At 35.2% G+C, this 13,461-nt stretch overlaps 1 protein-coding gene across 1 annotated transcript; it reads left to right on the top strand.

Moving 5' to 3' along the window:
• Positions 1–7,189: 7,189 nt before the first annotated feature.
• si:dkey-51e6.1 (uncharacterized protein LOC558617 homolog) lies at positions 7,190–9,668 on the top strand. Its single transcript, XM_041277076.1, has 3 exons — positions 7,190–7,402; positions 8,721–8,845; positions 9,230–9,668. Exons 1-3 carry the CDS (start codon positions 7,258–7,260, stop codon positions 9,320–9,322), a joined length of 363 nt encoding a protein of 120 aa, XP_041133010.1. The 5' UTR covers positions 7,190–7,257; the 3' UTR covers positions 9,323–9,668.
• Positions 9,669–13,461: the final 3,793 nt, after the last annotated feature.

Here is a 13,461-nt window from a genome sequence, read left to right as displayed (position 1 = left end):
CACTTAATAATAACAACTATTGGTATAGTATTACTGTATTTAAAGAAGCTCAAAATATTACATTTACTTACTTTGTAATCTTTCTTTAAAAATATATATATTCTAAAATGTCAAAATTGTGTCATATTATATTTAGAAAATGTTTTTAAGAATTCATACTTCACTGAAAAAGAACAACCAACAATTGTATTTTCATAAGCTCTCTAAATGTTAATGTGTTCACAATATCTTGCTATATTAAGACTTACTTACCATTGTGAATTGTTAAGTCTGTGGTTCTTTGTTCTAGCTGGAAAATCTCATAGACTGAATCTAAGTGCTGTTCAGCCGTTATATCCTGTGCCATCCCCACTAATTCCTAGACATTTGAGAGGACTTTCCTTTTTTTTTTTTCCTAAGAATTAGCTTAGAATAACTTCTGATATGAGTGATCTATTTGGAAATGTTGCAATCACTGTTATCCAATAACAATTAGTTAACCTGAATACACATGTATCTAAAAAAAAGTAGTTAGTAAAAATAAATAGATAAATAAGTTCAGAAATCTTTCTCTGCTTACCCTGGAGCTTTTGTGTTACTCTCAAAAATGATCAGTCCTGCCAGGTACCTTACCTGCTTTTAAATCTTCCAGTATACTGTGTTTACCTTACTTTAGGTAATCGGTTATTATTTCACTTCCTAGGTCAGTGTCTTCCAGGTCAAAGCATGTCATTGGTTGCACAGCTTGTCAGACAACAGGGCAGCAGTTGATTGGTAATGACAGAAAACCAGGTGTTCAAAGGGTGAGGAAGTGCAAAACTGCCTGAAAGTAAGGCATACACATGGAGAATTCTTTAAATGACCAGATATCATAGTTTGCTATAACACATTTCCAATGAAAACAGATCATGTTCGTTTCTCTGCAGCTTTGCAGAAGATTCTTTGAGGGAATGGTTTTCTCAGCCATGTGGTACCTGTCAAAATTGAGGTTCTATGGAAGCTAACACCTTTCCCAAGGTTTGCAAATACCAAACAATGCAATACTGAATTGATCTACAGTTTCACTAACTGGAAGGATAATGCAATCACAAGCTCTGTATTGACCATAAAAACATATTCATATTCTTAGGCAGATTGAAATTCAAAAATACAAATACAGTGAAAATATTTGTTTCTTTAAAATATCATATATAACCTAATAGCAGACCCAAATACCATCAATTCAATAGCTCACACAAGCACGCACACACACACACACACACACACACACACACACCGTGTACTACCTTGCATAACATGTACTGAATTGTATTTCCTCACATTCTACATAAAAACAAAATTACTGTAAAACGCACTCAAGGCCTCAGTATGTAGTAAAACTAAAACATTTCTCAAAGAATATAAATACACAGTTGCTCATTGACAACATTGAAAAAAATATATAAATAATCTCAACTCATTTCTATTTTTTCCCCCCACTGTCCTTAATGAGCCACCATATCATTAAGTCGTAAAATTGTTAAATTCTTTGAAAAACATTTAGACTAAAGAATCCTTAGTTCAATGAATTTGACTATGTTTGTTTTACTTCAACTACAATCTCTTTCTGCCCTGGGGCCAGGAATGCGTGGATTTCCTCAATTAACTGCATAAAATACCACTACTACCACTACTACTACTACTACTACTACTACTAATAATAATAATAATAATAATAATAATAATAATAATCAGAACTGAAGTCTATATTTACGAAAGCTGGGTTTGGCAACATTGAAATTTCCAGTGCAGGTCTTAAATTAACCCTCTGATCATTTTCTATGGTACGTATTCATTTATACTTATTGTATTAAAGTTGCAATGTCATGGCACATCATGGCTGGAGTTGTCTATGCCATTGTATTCCATATAGTACAGTCAATTATAGTTTTTGGACACTACTACTATAGAATGCTAGTTATGTTTATGTCCCTGAGTTTCTTTATAAAGGTTTCTTATAGTAAATTTGAAATTTTGCAGTTTCTATGCTTTCCCTGCACATTTTCTGTACATACAATGTCACGATTGTACAAACAATTTATCACGTTTTAGCATCTTTCTCTGACCTTTCACACTGAAATACAACTGAAAAGACCACTTTAAAACTTCAAGGTACCCTATAAAATCTAATCTAAATAGATTGGTTTCTGAGGGTGTCGCCATGCTCATTCAGATAATATTTTTTAAAAAGACATTTACTGGGCCTTTTTTTTTTGTGACATGTTAGCACTTGGCTGTCATAATAAGAATCTGCAAAGACAAGATACATTGAGGAGTGAGGCATGGTACTGTCGGCAGCAAGCTGTTTACATGATGGCAGTATTTAAGGAGTGATAACGTCTTTATATTTTCTTATTAGCACTATAGTGACGTCCCTTATTACTTTTGTTGAAGATATTTAGGTTTTTGGAGGGTTTTTTAAATTATTTTTGAACACAGGTTATACAGATGTTTTAAATATCATGTTAATAGTTTACATGTGCTGTGCTACCTAATTTTAAAACAAAAATTGGCGCACCCAGTTATTTTACCTCCAATTTCTCCCCTATATAGAATGGCTGATTATGTTTCCTCACCGCAACAATTCCCCACATAGCTCAGGAGACAAGGTTCAATGAGCATCCTCAGAACACACAACCAAGCCAGTTTCCTGTTTTTATACCCAGGAACTGGAAAGCAGATGTCAGAGCGCTACAAGCCTTTGGAGGACAAAGGCCAGTACTGGATGTGTCCGTCTGAGCTCACTAGGCCAGTAGGGTCCTGTCACAGATGATGATATCAGACCAGGAAAGAACACAGACAACAAGTACTGAGGGGGTGAGTCGTACCTGCAGTCTTTCTTTAATAAATAAAATAGTTGAGCAAACAAAACACTTATATGAAAACAAAACGCATGGTGTCCAAAGACAAACAGACAAACACAGCGAACAAATATTGGGTGACCTTAAACACCTGTGCACAACAAACATTCCTTTTAAACAATAATACACGACATAAAATATGCACAGGGGTGGGTGTACGATAAGGAGAAACAGTCCCTGACGGTTCTGCCTCTCTAGCCCGCAAGAGGGCCAGACCCAATGCAACGCTCATTCCAGAATCCCTACCGAACACTGCCGGTTTCGCACAACCAGGGCGCAAACCTGCACTCCCCTGATCGTATGACTGCACACCACTCGGTCATGATTTTACCAGGCGAGCTATTCGGGACACCGTGTACCTGTCCTACTTTCTCACCTCCAATGTTTAATGGCAGTTTTTACACCTTTCACTGTACAGCTCAGGAAGTGTTTGGATACCAGGAAGCCGCAGTGTCATATTTTACTGGGCATTTGCAGAGACTGAATTTGTTACAGTCTACAATTAACATAGCAAACATTATAACTTTGTGAATGGGCACAGGTGAGACTGTTAGGGAATTTGGTAAGTGGAAAAATTCAATGTATACAAATCTGCATTCCTTTTCCAGTTCATCTTAAAGTTAACTTATTCTATATGAGCAATTTTTCAACATATGAGATTAATAAGCTAAGATTCAGCCAACCTAAAAAATAAGCTCCAAATGTACCAAAGCATCTATCTATCTATCTATCTATCTATCTATCTATCTATCTATCTATCTATCTATATCTATCTATCTATCGCTATATATATATATATATATATATATATATATATATATATATATATATATATATATATATATATTATATATATATATATTATTTAATGTCTACAGTTGTCTCCTGGACCTTACTTTTTAAAATTTAATTCAAATTCTATTACGTGTTTGAAGTTACAGACATTTTTATGGGCATAATGGATTTTCCAGAGTTTCCTGTTAGCATCCTATTAACTTATTCCAGCGAACAGTCTAGAAGGAAAACAACGCTTGACATTATCACATAGCTTCTGTTCTGATAGACTCAGTAAATCACAGCAGTCTGGAGGAACGTGTATTGCAATTCTCAGACATTATAAAATGAACATTTTCAGGTGTAATTTTTTTCAGTTGTGTTTTTCCTGTAAATGGCATAAAGGTATTGCATAATCCCTTAGACCTTGAACATTGACACCCTATTGATGAAATAGGGTGAGTAACACATTTCTCTGTTTGACTGTTTTTACCTGCAGCGTGATCATGCTCACACAAAATGTGTGCCTAGGTCTACACATGGCATAGTCACCCATATTCCAATTAACTATGGAAAATACATTTTTATAACACCTGACATTATACCAGAAATTGTCTATACTTCTAATATCATAGAAGCATATACATTGTATTTAAAAATGTCCTTTTACAGCACATAACAGAACATATGCTGATTGTGAACCGGTGGTAGTATACTGTAAATGGAAAACATAACATTTCTTTCGTTAAAATGAGAAAATATTGTTTTAAAGCACCCTTTGGGGCCACCGATCGAATGGGTCTCTTCCTGGTGTACACTGTTCAGGAAATTGGGTCTGCAAAGATAAGTTTCATGGTTATCAGGATTTGTTTTTATCTCATAATAGATTTTTGTTACAGTTGTTGTTTTTTACATATTCTTCCCATTTCAGCCCATTCAAACCCAAGTTACATACATGGTACTACAGCTTCCTACTGCTTTGTACTTCCTAGGATTGTAATAGGTAATGTACAAACTGTATGTTCTTCCCAGAGTCGCAAAGTAATATAAAAAATTTACACTGAAGGTGGGACTTCTGTAATAAAGTGCACAGGAGTACAGTTATTTAGGGGCTATTTACTGATTAGATCATTAATATAAACCTCAGAGATGGTAGGCATTACACCTTCGAGTTCAAATTTGCCAGTTTAATTTTAAATGACATTCCTCTAAACAGATCATTCAGCATTATAAACAATTCTGACAACATTGTTTTTGGAGATGTTAAAAGAAACAAGGGACAAAATGTCTCAGCATTTCTCTGAAAATAAATTATGCTGACAAGCTAAAGACTTATCCAGTTTTGTCACCAACCACAGCAACAGAATATGTATAAAAAGCCTTCTATAACTTATGACCCTAATATGTTTTAAAATCTGTCAAGATAAGAATGAAGATCACCCTAATGAGATATTAAGATAGTAGCACTTTTATTGCTGACACACTGTATCACAATAACAGTACATCCTGCTTTGTATTATTTTCATCACCTAAATATCATTGAGATTAGAGGTCATGCAGCTTTTGAGATTAATGTGTATGCCTGTATCCATTTTCCTTTTGTTCATTTTAGCAACACGAGCAGCAACTACTCAATCACAACACCACTGTCAGTAAGGAAGTATGCACAGGTGTACAATATTTTTGAAGGATGTCATGAAAAAACTAAAACAAAACAAGAATGGAACCCAAATACAATGATATGTGGATGAGAAAATGGCATTGATCCTCTCCATAAACTCTAGATACCAGTGTGTATTCAATTGCTCCAAACAGTGCTGGATCTTAATACTGCTGCCACTGAAATCATTAAAAAAACAGAACAATTAACATTTTATACAGTGCAAGTAAGGTTCTTTAGTGCATTTCTGAGAGAAACAACATAAAAAGAAGGTTTTATATTGATTTGAGTGGCAAGGGTATTACACTCAGTCACTGTCAAGATCATTTGAATGGGGTGATGATTCAATTATAGTTGCACCCCAGGTCATCTCTGAAAAGGGCAGCAACTGGGTGGGAAAATTACATCTCATGCAATTCTGCACTAACCTCTGAGTTGTTTGTTCATGTGTTTGCTTAGCCTGTGTGACTTAAGGGATCATACCAATGTAATAAGAAGTTTGAAGCTTATTTTTTAATTCTGTTTAGGCTCTGTGTAGCCAGAACATTGCTCGGTTTCCTAACACCTGCGTGTGCTGAGTGTGTTCTCAGGTTTGCAAACTTTGACTAATAAACTTTGTTCGATTCAGCCTTGTTTGTCTCACTGAGTCACTTTCAGAAGTGGAGTGAAAAACTTCTACCACACACCCTACTGAAAGTCACCAGTAAGGATATCATTGAGAAAGATGTGTGTTAGTCATATGTGTACTGTCCAAGATTGTGAAACTGTGGCTTCTCAGGACATCTACTGTCTATTCATCTGGCATGTGTCTCTGTTCTTTCTTATACTGTGGCTCCGAGCTCCTTAGTCACACAGTCTGATACTTTTCCCACTCTGCCCAGGAAACCAGGACTTTCCAAATCGAAATTCAGACTCTAGCATGCTGGCTATGTTTTATCAGTGCCTCTCATTTTAAAACAGAATATAATGTATTTGTAAATTTGAGAATGTGTGTTTCAAGTTCTTTTCAAACATGATGAAAACAATCAAATCTGTAAACTGTTAATAACAAATAAATAAATAAATAAATAAATAAAAATACTAAACTGTAAATGACTTTACTACATTTAAAATGTGCTGTTTTATGAGACTCGCATGAAAATGTTTTCAGTACTTGTCATGGTTAATAGCATCTTGATATACATTGCACAACACTGTTGTGAACATGTACAGCATGAACTATGTACAACGCTAGGAACAAAACTTGATCCCCTAGATCTTGTTTTACTAGGACTACTTATGAAATATATCTATATTAATATATCATATAATATATATATATATATATATATATATATATATATATTATATATATATATTTTATTTAAAATCAAATTTTAGTTGTAAAAAACCAAAAATAGTTTGCTAGTCTAGAAAAATAAAATAAAATAAACTAGTTACAGCAAAAACTCGATTATTTAATAATGATCATTTATTATTATTATAATAATACAATAATAATAATAATAATAATAATAGGACATACTAGCACATTAAATATGAAAAAATATGAAGGAAAAAATGAGTGACTATATGCTTTCTCCTGTGGTTTGATTTACTTATTATAATGGCCCAAGCAAGACCTGAAATACTGTTGTAATACGAAACGAACCAGACCGATTCCGTTTGAAACGGACCCAGTGCAGCTTATGACAGTATAAAGGATGTACTCAAAATATACATCTGTCATTAGGTCAATATTATTGGTCTGCATTTATTGAGGTGAAAAACCTGCTGTGTTAAATCACATTAAGCTGTGTTGATAGCGATGACTTGGGGTACGTATATATATCCCAGCCTTCTGAGGTCTCGTATAACTTTAAATTTCACATGAACTGCAGCCACTCTCTGCTCGTCTGCTTGCTCCGCCCGGTCAAACCTCCGTAAGACCGAACCGAAGCCACCATGGCAGATAATTTAAGTAACGTTTCTGCTGTAGAAATCGACCCCGAAGGAGTGTTTAAATACATTCTGGTGCGGGTGAAAGCCAAAGGGGGTGCTGATGAATACAAAGACATAGTTAGAGGCACTAAGAATGCTGAATTCCACAGTAAGTGTTTTTCTGTGTGTGGAAAACAGCATGACGTTCCGACACTGAGTTCACTACTTAAAATAGCGCCTGGCAAGTTGCGGCAGCCAAGTATTTGAATCGGCAGATATTGTTAATGTTCCTTGAGATGTTTTATTTTTTTAAGTAGCAAACTTTTAGAATTTTTTGTACACGTTTAACTAACCATACGGTATAAAGACGAGCTTTAGTTGCTGCTTTTTTTTTTTTTTCTAACTGCGTGTACGCTGCTTTCCTTACGTATGCTTTCGAAAATGAGATGAAACTTTTCAACAGGCCAAACAAAACGAACTGTCATGTTATAATCTTTTTATTAATAAGTGCTCTTAAGTCATAGAATTATAACATGCAAAACAAGTTATAGTTTTCCTTATCAATATACTTTATCCAAAATAGCTAATAATAATAATAATAATAAGTTCAAAAATATAGGTAAACAATTAACACAAGTGTCTATAAATGTTAGCTTGCGTAGTTCAGGGGGAGTGCAGCAGGGGACTTCCAATCTCCTGTCATTTAGTACCTATTATCTATTTAAGCCCTGATCACTTGCACCTTCGCTGTCTAGTGTTTCATTTTCCTCCTTCTCCCCTTCTCCACCTTCTCATACATGCCTTCACATCGGTCCTCTCTGGGGGGCAAGCGTGTCTCACTTCCCTGACCTCAGGGCTAGGCATCAGCCTCCCTCGGCCACACTCTGTCCTTTTGCAGCTCCTGCGCTTATCTTGCCTCACACAAGGCTCTGTTCTATACTCTGCCTCAATTCGGGATGTGGCTACTGATGCTCGAGTCCCATACTAACCTCTATGCCTTGTTCTTATCTCAGGTCCCAGGCAGCGTGAAGTCTTAGCCAACTGGGGGTCTAACGAGTGCCCCTTTACAGAAGTCTCAGATGCTGGGTACCTCTCTCTCTCTCTCTCTCCCGGGACCTTCTTTCTCCCGAGGGGCTGCTCCCCGAGTCATAACCTTCATATGTGTTTTCGGTTGCTGGGTCCTTCACCCCTGGGATGTGTCGGCATTGCCGCCCTCAGTCAGTGACCACATTCTATCCTAGCTTCCATGTCCAGCTTCGCTGGTCTGCTACTAGAGTCAGGGCCTTGCCTGCTCTTCTATCCTAGATCCGGTCCTTTCTAGCCGGCACTCTGTCCTACTTACCGCTCCCTTCTGCTTCTTCTGCCCTATCCTTACACCCCAGCTCACGCCCCGTGAATAAATGGTACAATTTAAAAAAAAAAAAAAAAAAAAACAACGTCACCGTTTACCGCTCTTATCCTAAAGATGTGCACCTGTTTCTTTACAGATCACATATTTGAAAAAATAAAACCTGATTTGGAAAAGTTAGGACTGGAATGCAACTGTCTTGGAGGTGGAAAGATTGAACACAACAGCACAGAGAAGAAGATCAGAGTATTTGGCCTCTCCACAGTAAGTAGTAGTGGTGGTGGTTGGGTTCTTTTTCAGGCAGGAATACCTGGATAATAGTTCTGTCAGTAGCTTTCTGGAAGCATGCAAGTTGAGCATAACTACTTTATTTGTAACCGTATTGATAATTCCATCGCCGACTATGAATTTTATAACTGCTTCCCTTGCGTAAAATAATAATTTAAAAAACTGTATCCTTAAATCAGTAACACTCATCTTATTAACAAAAGGCCATATTCTCAGAGACTGGCAGCTCCAGCAGCAAAGAAAACATCTAAACCATTATACTTACAGTTCTACTGATATATAATTACCTTTTTTTATTGTTTTTAATATAAAGGAAATTGTTGCTATATGTTTCTAGCTTCATGTTCCTTTTTTCTTCAGGGTTTCGGCAAGGCTGACCACTCTGTCGCTGTTGAGAAGCTGAAGGCTGTCTTCACGGACTACGAGATCACCTGGTCTGATGATAAAAAGTAGATCAGCTTCATATAGCAAGCCTGCCGAAGAAGGGTGTCAAAAGCTAAACACAGTTCTTTGCTCTTAGATAAAAGTCAAACATTTTGTCCAGGATTCATCTTAAGTAATCTTTCTTTGTGTTGGGGGGGGGGGGGGGGGTTGTATTTATAATTTTTAGTTTGTATAGTACTCCTTTTGTTTTGCAGTTCTAAATGCAGAGGTTTTGTAAAACGCAAATAGGAGCACACAATATAATGCAGTACAATTGCCTTGTTTTTCTCAATAAGTTGATAGCAGAACGTTAAGATTGTGTTTATTTAGAAATGAAGCACCCACTAAATAAAAATACATTTAATAATTGCATTTATTTTAACATCACTTGTCTCATTTTTTTGAAGCACCAAGAGAGCTTACATTGACAACTCTGTTTGACTTCTTTCCATAACATAGCAAGAGTGGGTCTTCTCGTAATTCAAAGGGGTATTGTTCTGTTGTGCAATTATTTTTTCTTAATTAAGATTAACAAGAATTGTCTAACAGGAAAGCGAACCTTAAATAAGTCAATAGGACATAACACAGGGTGATTAATTTCCTGCTATTGTCTGTGTGCAGTCAGTGTGTCCACTAATAGTTTAAATGAGCAAAACGCTTGCAAAGTAACTCATTTGAGTACAAATCTTTATACCCTTTGGAGATTTTTGTTAAGCAAAGCCATATTGTTAACCATTAAATACTGTGATTTCTATCAAATCTTCTTAGTCAGTCATTGGATTTAAAAGTAATAGAGCATTTCCTAACTAATGTATCCTCAGGGTGTCAGAACCGGTTAGCTAATTTTTCACAGTCCTCATATCCAAAGTGCTTACAGTTTTTCTGCTGGAATGAAGCAAGCTTCCTTCTCTGTCCTAATGTTAAAAACCAGAGCTGCATATGTGAAATGCCACAGCCATGGGTTTTGTTAGGTAACTGCACACTGGGTATATCCTGTAGTCTTAACAGGCTTCCTGTCTGTTAAGACATATTGCTAGCATATACTCTCATGTTTTCACATAAGCACCCCTATAACTTAGTTACTGCACCATGTACTTTGTTTTCCTTCACAGGCCCATTCAAAATATCAGTTAGCTGCCTGCTAACCTGTAGTTATAGGTTATAAAAAATAGGTTATATAAATGACAGTTGCTATTTACTGTAAGGAAATACTAATAATAATTCAGAATAATTACTGGATATTGCATAAAGTTCAATTAATTTTAAACTGGAACCATGCTTAAGACCCCAGGGTTGAAGCAGGTGCTGGAGTCTGTCCAAAAGCTAGACCATTTCAATCCCTCAGAGTGCAATTGTGGCACTTTGTTTAAACAGGAAGACATTTACTTATTGAAGTTCATAATGGAAACTGGCATTAAATACCACAGCTGAAATGAATATCCTGTCTCCAGTATTGGGAACGTGAATGCCAGTTTCTGTCAGGACCATGCAGAGATGTCTTGAAGCACAACTGAGTAGACAAAGAAAATGCAAGACAATAGGATGTGTGATGATCTTGTACAGAACTGCATGCATTCTGATGTGTCTCAAGTAAGATAGACACATGTCTGTATTAGTTTCATCCATCTCGAGACATAACTGATGCAAGCAATACGGTACTGTGTTTTGTGTTATCATACTAATGTAGCTAAATCATCCTTTAATGTTGAACGATTGCTTAATTTAGCCAGGCTATTGTATTTTATATTAATGGCTGGTTTCATAGCATGTTATCTTAGGTAAAGTATTCCAGAATGATTGGTAATTGGTGTCTGTGAAACCAGCCATTATGTTTTTTTTTTTTTATTGATAAAAGAATATGTCAAATAACAAGTTTCTGTTGCCTCAATACATCAGTATCAGACGAGCGCATTGCCCATGCTGCAGTGTCCTGTTGCCGCAGCCTTTGGGATCACAAACTGATGCCTCTTATCCACTGGATGCTGGCCAGTACAGCAGTACACTATACAGACATGGGTATTATGTAACTAAAGGTTTTCTCTGATATAAAGCACACAAATCTCAGTTTATGACTTTTCTGGCTCAGTTTCCAGAAGAAAAGTGTTGATGCTCTTAAGTGCTCTGTGGTATTGTTAGAGAAGAGAAAACAGGAATACTTATTATTGTTTTGTATGAGCAGAGAACAGATGGTGTTTACTTTAACATTTCCTTGTAACTGGAATCTTCAGGAATTTGAATACATTTCAATGTGGTTGCTGACTTGATTTACAGTTTATATAAAAAAAAAAAAAAAGGGTTAGAAGGTCATACACATTTAAAAAAAAAAAAAATATTTTTACAATTAAGAAACCCAGGCGTGTTTTAGTTATCACTGAAGTATTAAGGGTGAAATCTATTTTCTAAGCCCTACTGACATATTAACTTTTAATTGTTTTATCTTATCTTTCATAACCTGATTGTAAATACAGTTGTTTATTCAACCAGCCCAGGAAATGTTTTGGCAAAAAAAAAAAAATTACAGATATCTTATTTCCTTATTTTTCTTTAACACAGAGATTGAATAAGAAACAACACTTCTAACAAGGTGTCCACTATCCAAATGTTGCCAGTGAACTTTATGTAAGTATTAAGTCTCTCCTAGTCTCAGGGCACCTATAGAATAGCATTTTTTAAAAAGTAAATTTCAATATCAAAATTCTAATCTAGTAACTGTATATGTAATTGACAACTGTGCACTGGATCTGTTTTTTTCCCTAAGGGTTATTGCTTATGTTTGATTAAATATAAAACAAAAAATAAAACTAGACATGCGTAAAGTAAAAAACAAATCACCAATTAAAATAAATGGTTAGGATTATCGCTGGTCTACTGTATATATTTTAGCGGTTGATTATATAACATTAAAAAAATATTAAAAGTGTACAGTCCTGTACTAATACATGTTAAAGTTTAAAAGGAAAAAAAAAAACTTTAATGTAAAACGTTTATTTTGGCTCTTAAACAAAACTTCCATTGTGAAGTAATTGCATTAGAAAATGTAAATAGGACTTTTTTTTTTTAATTTGGCTTGAAAGTGCCTTTCATTTCCTCTGCATTTTAGTCACTGCGGGTGTTGCAAACAGTTCATGCTAATGAAGATTAATAAAGAGCTTTCTTGTCACTTTTTTTTTACAGGAAAGCAAATTATTTAAAAATAGAGTTCGCCTCCAGATCTAAGCAGAATTTTGCTCAAACTTTATGTTACTTTTTTTATTGTTATTAAATTGTATTGCTTTTTCTGTTTCCATTTTTAAATATTTTCTGAATTATTTCAGGATTATAAAGGTGGATGTATTGGATTGATTTTTAGCATTTTTTTTTTAAAGTCAAAATAGGAATTCCCACAGGTCTCCACTTAGGAAATTAGATATCTGTTATTAAAGAAATAATGGACATCGATTATATTACAATAATCTGTGCCTGTATTGAATGTCTGACTGATATCATAGTTGTCTCCTTTTATGTACAAACTGATCACTTTCTAAAGTATTTTCTCCCTGCCAAAATTATAATTATATGACTTTTTTGTCTCATAACTAAGTAAGTTGGGTCAAGACTCAACACCTACTGTATTTTTAAAGCTCGTCTTTTTGCTTGCATCAAAAGTGTGGGTGTGGATATTTCCAAGGAGTTGTGCAACTGGTTGTTTTGGGAAAACTATTTTTGAGAAATTAGATCAATCTGTGTATGCAGTACATGTTCTTAATATTGACTTTTTTCTAGGTGCTGCTCCATAACTGGCCAAAAGTTTTCCATCACCCTATATAATTAACTAATGTTGCTTCATAAAGTCAAATGAAACCTGATGAATAATGTCATGTTAACATATTAAATTACATGCATATACTTAATGAAAAACTGACAAGAAAAATGTGACATTCTGAAATTTAACATGAAATACCGTACTACTATTATGGCTTCCGGTAGACTTTTGTGATATATTTTAAGACTGAGATGGCTCAATCTTAAAATCCTAGGTGATGCAAAACTTCTGGCCATAGCTATATTAACCAGCCTTCATTTTTCAGGAGGACTAGGTGCCAAGAGACTGGGAGCTCAGCTATTGACATTAATCCTAATCAGACAGGATTAGTGAATTAATAATAACATTGAAAATCACTGATAAGCTT

This window comes from Polyodon spathula, chromosome 18 (genome assembly GCF_017654505.1).
Source record: "Polyodon spathula isolate WHYD16114869_AA chromosome 18, ASM1765450v1, whole genome shotgun sequence".
In the NCBI taxonomy this organism is placed as follows: Eukaryota; Metazoa; Chordata; class Actinopteri; order Acipenseriformes; family Polyodontidae; genus Polyodon; species Polyodon spathula.
The sequence above is the reverse complement of the archived record's forward strand: the minus strand, read 5'-3'. Positions and strand labels throughout refer to the sequence as shown.

Bases quoted from the DNA above. Each gene is read 5' to 3' on its own strand.
- si:dkey-51e6.1 (XM_041277076.1), top strand. From the start codon at position 7,258: ATGGCAGATAATTTAAGTAACGTTTCTGCTGTAGAAATCGACCCCGAA. The intron at 7,403-8,720 runs GTAAGTGTTTTT...GTTTCTTTACAG, and splicing joins TAAGAATGCTGAATTCCACA to ATCACATATTTGAAAAAATA. The intron at 8,846-9,229 runs GTAAGTAGTAGT...TTTTTTCTTCAG, and splicing joins GAGTATTTGGCCTCTCCACA to GGTTTCGGCAAGGCTGACCA.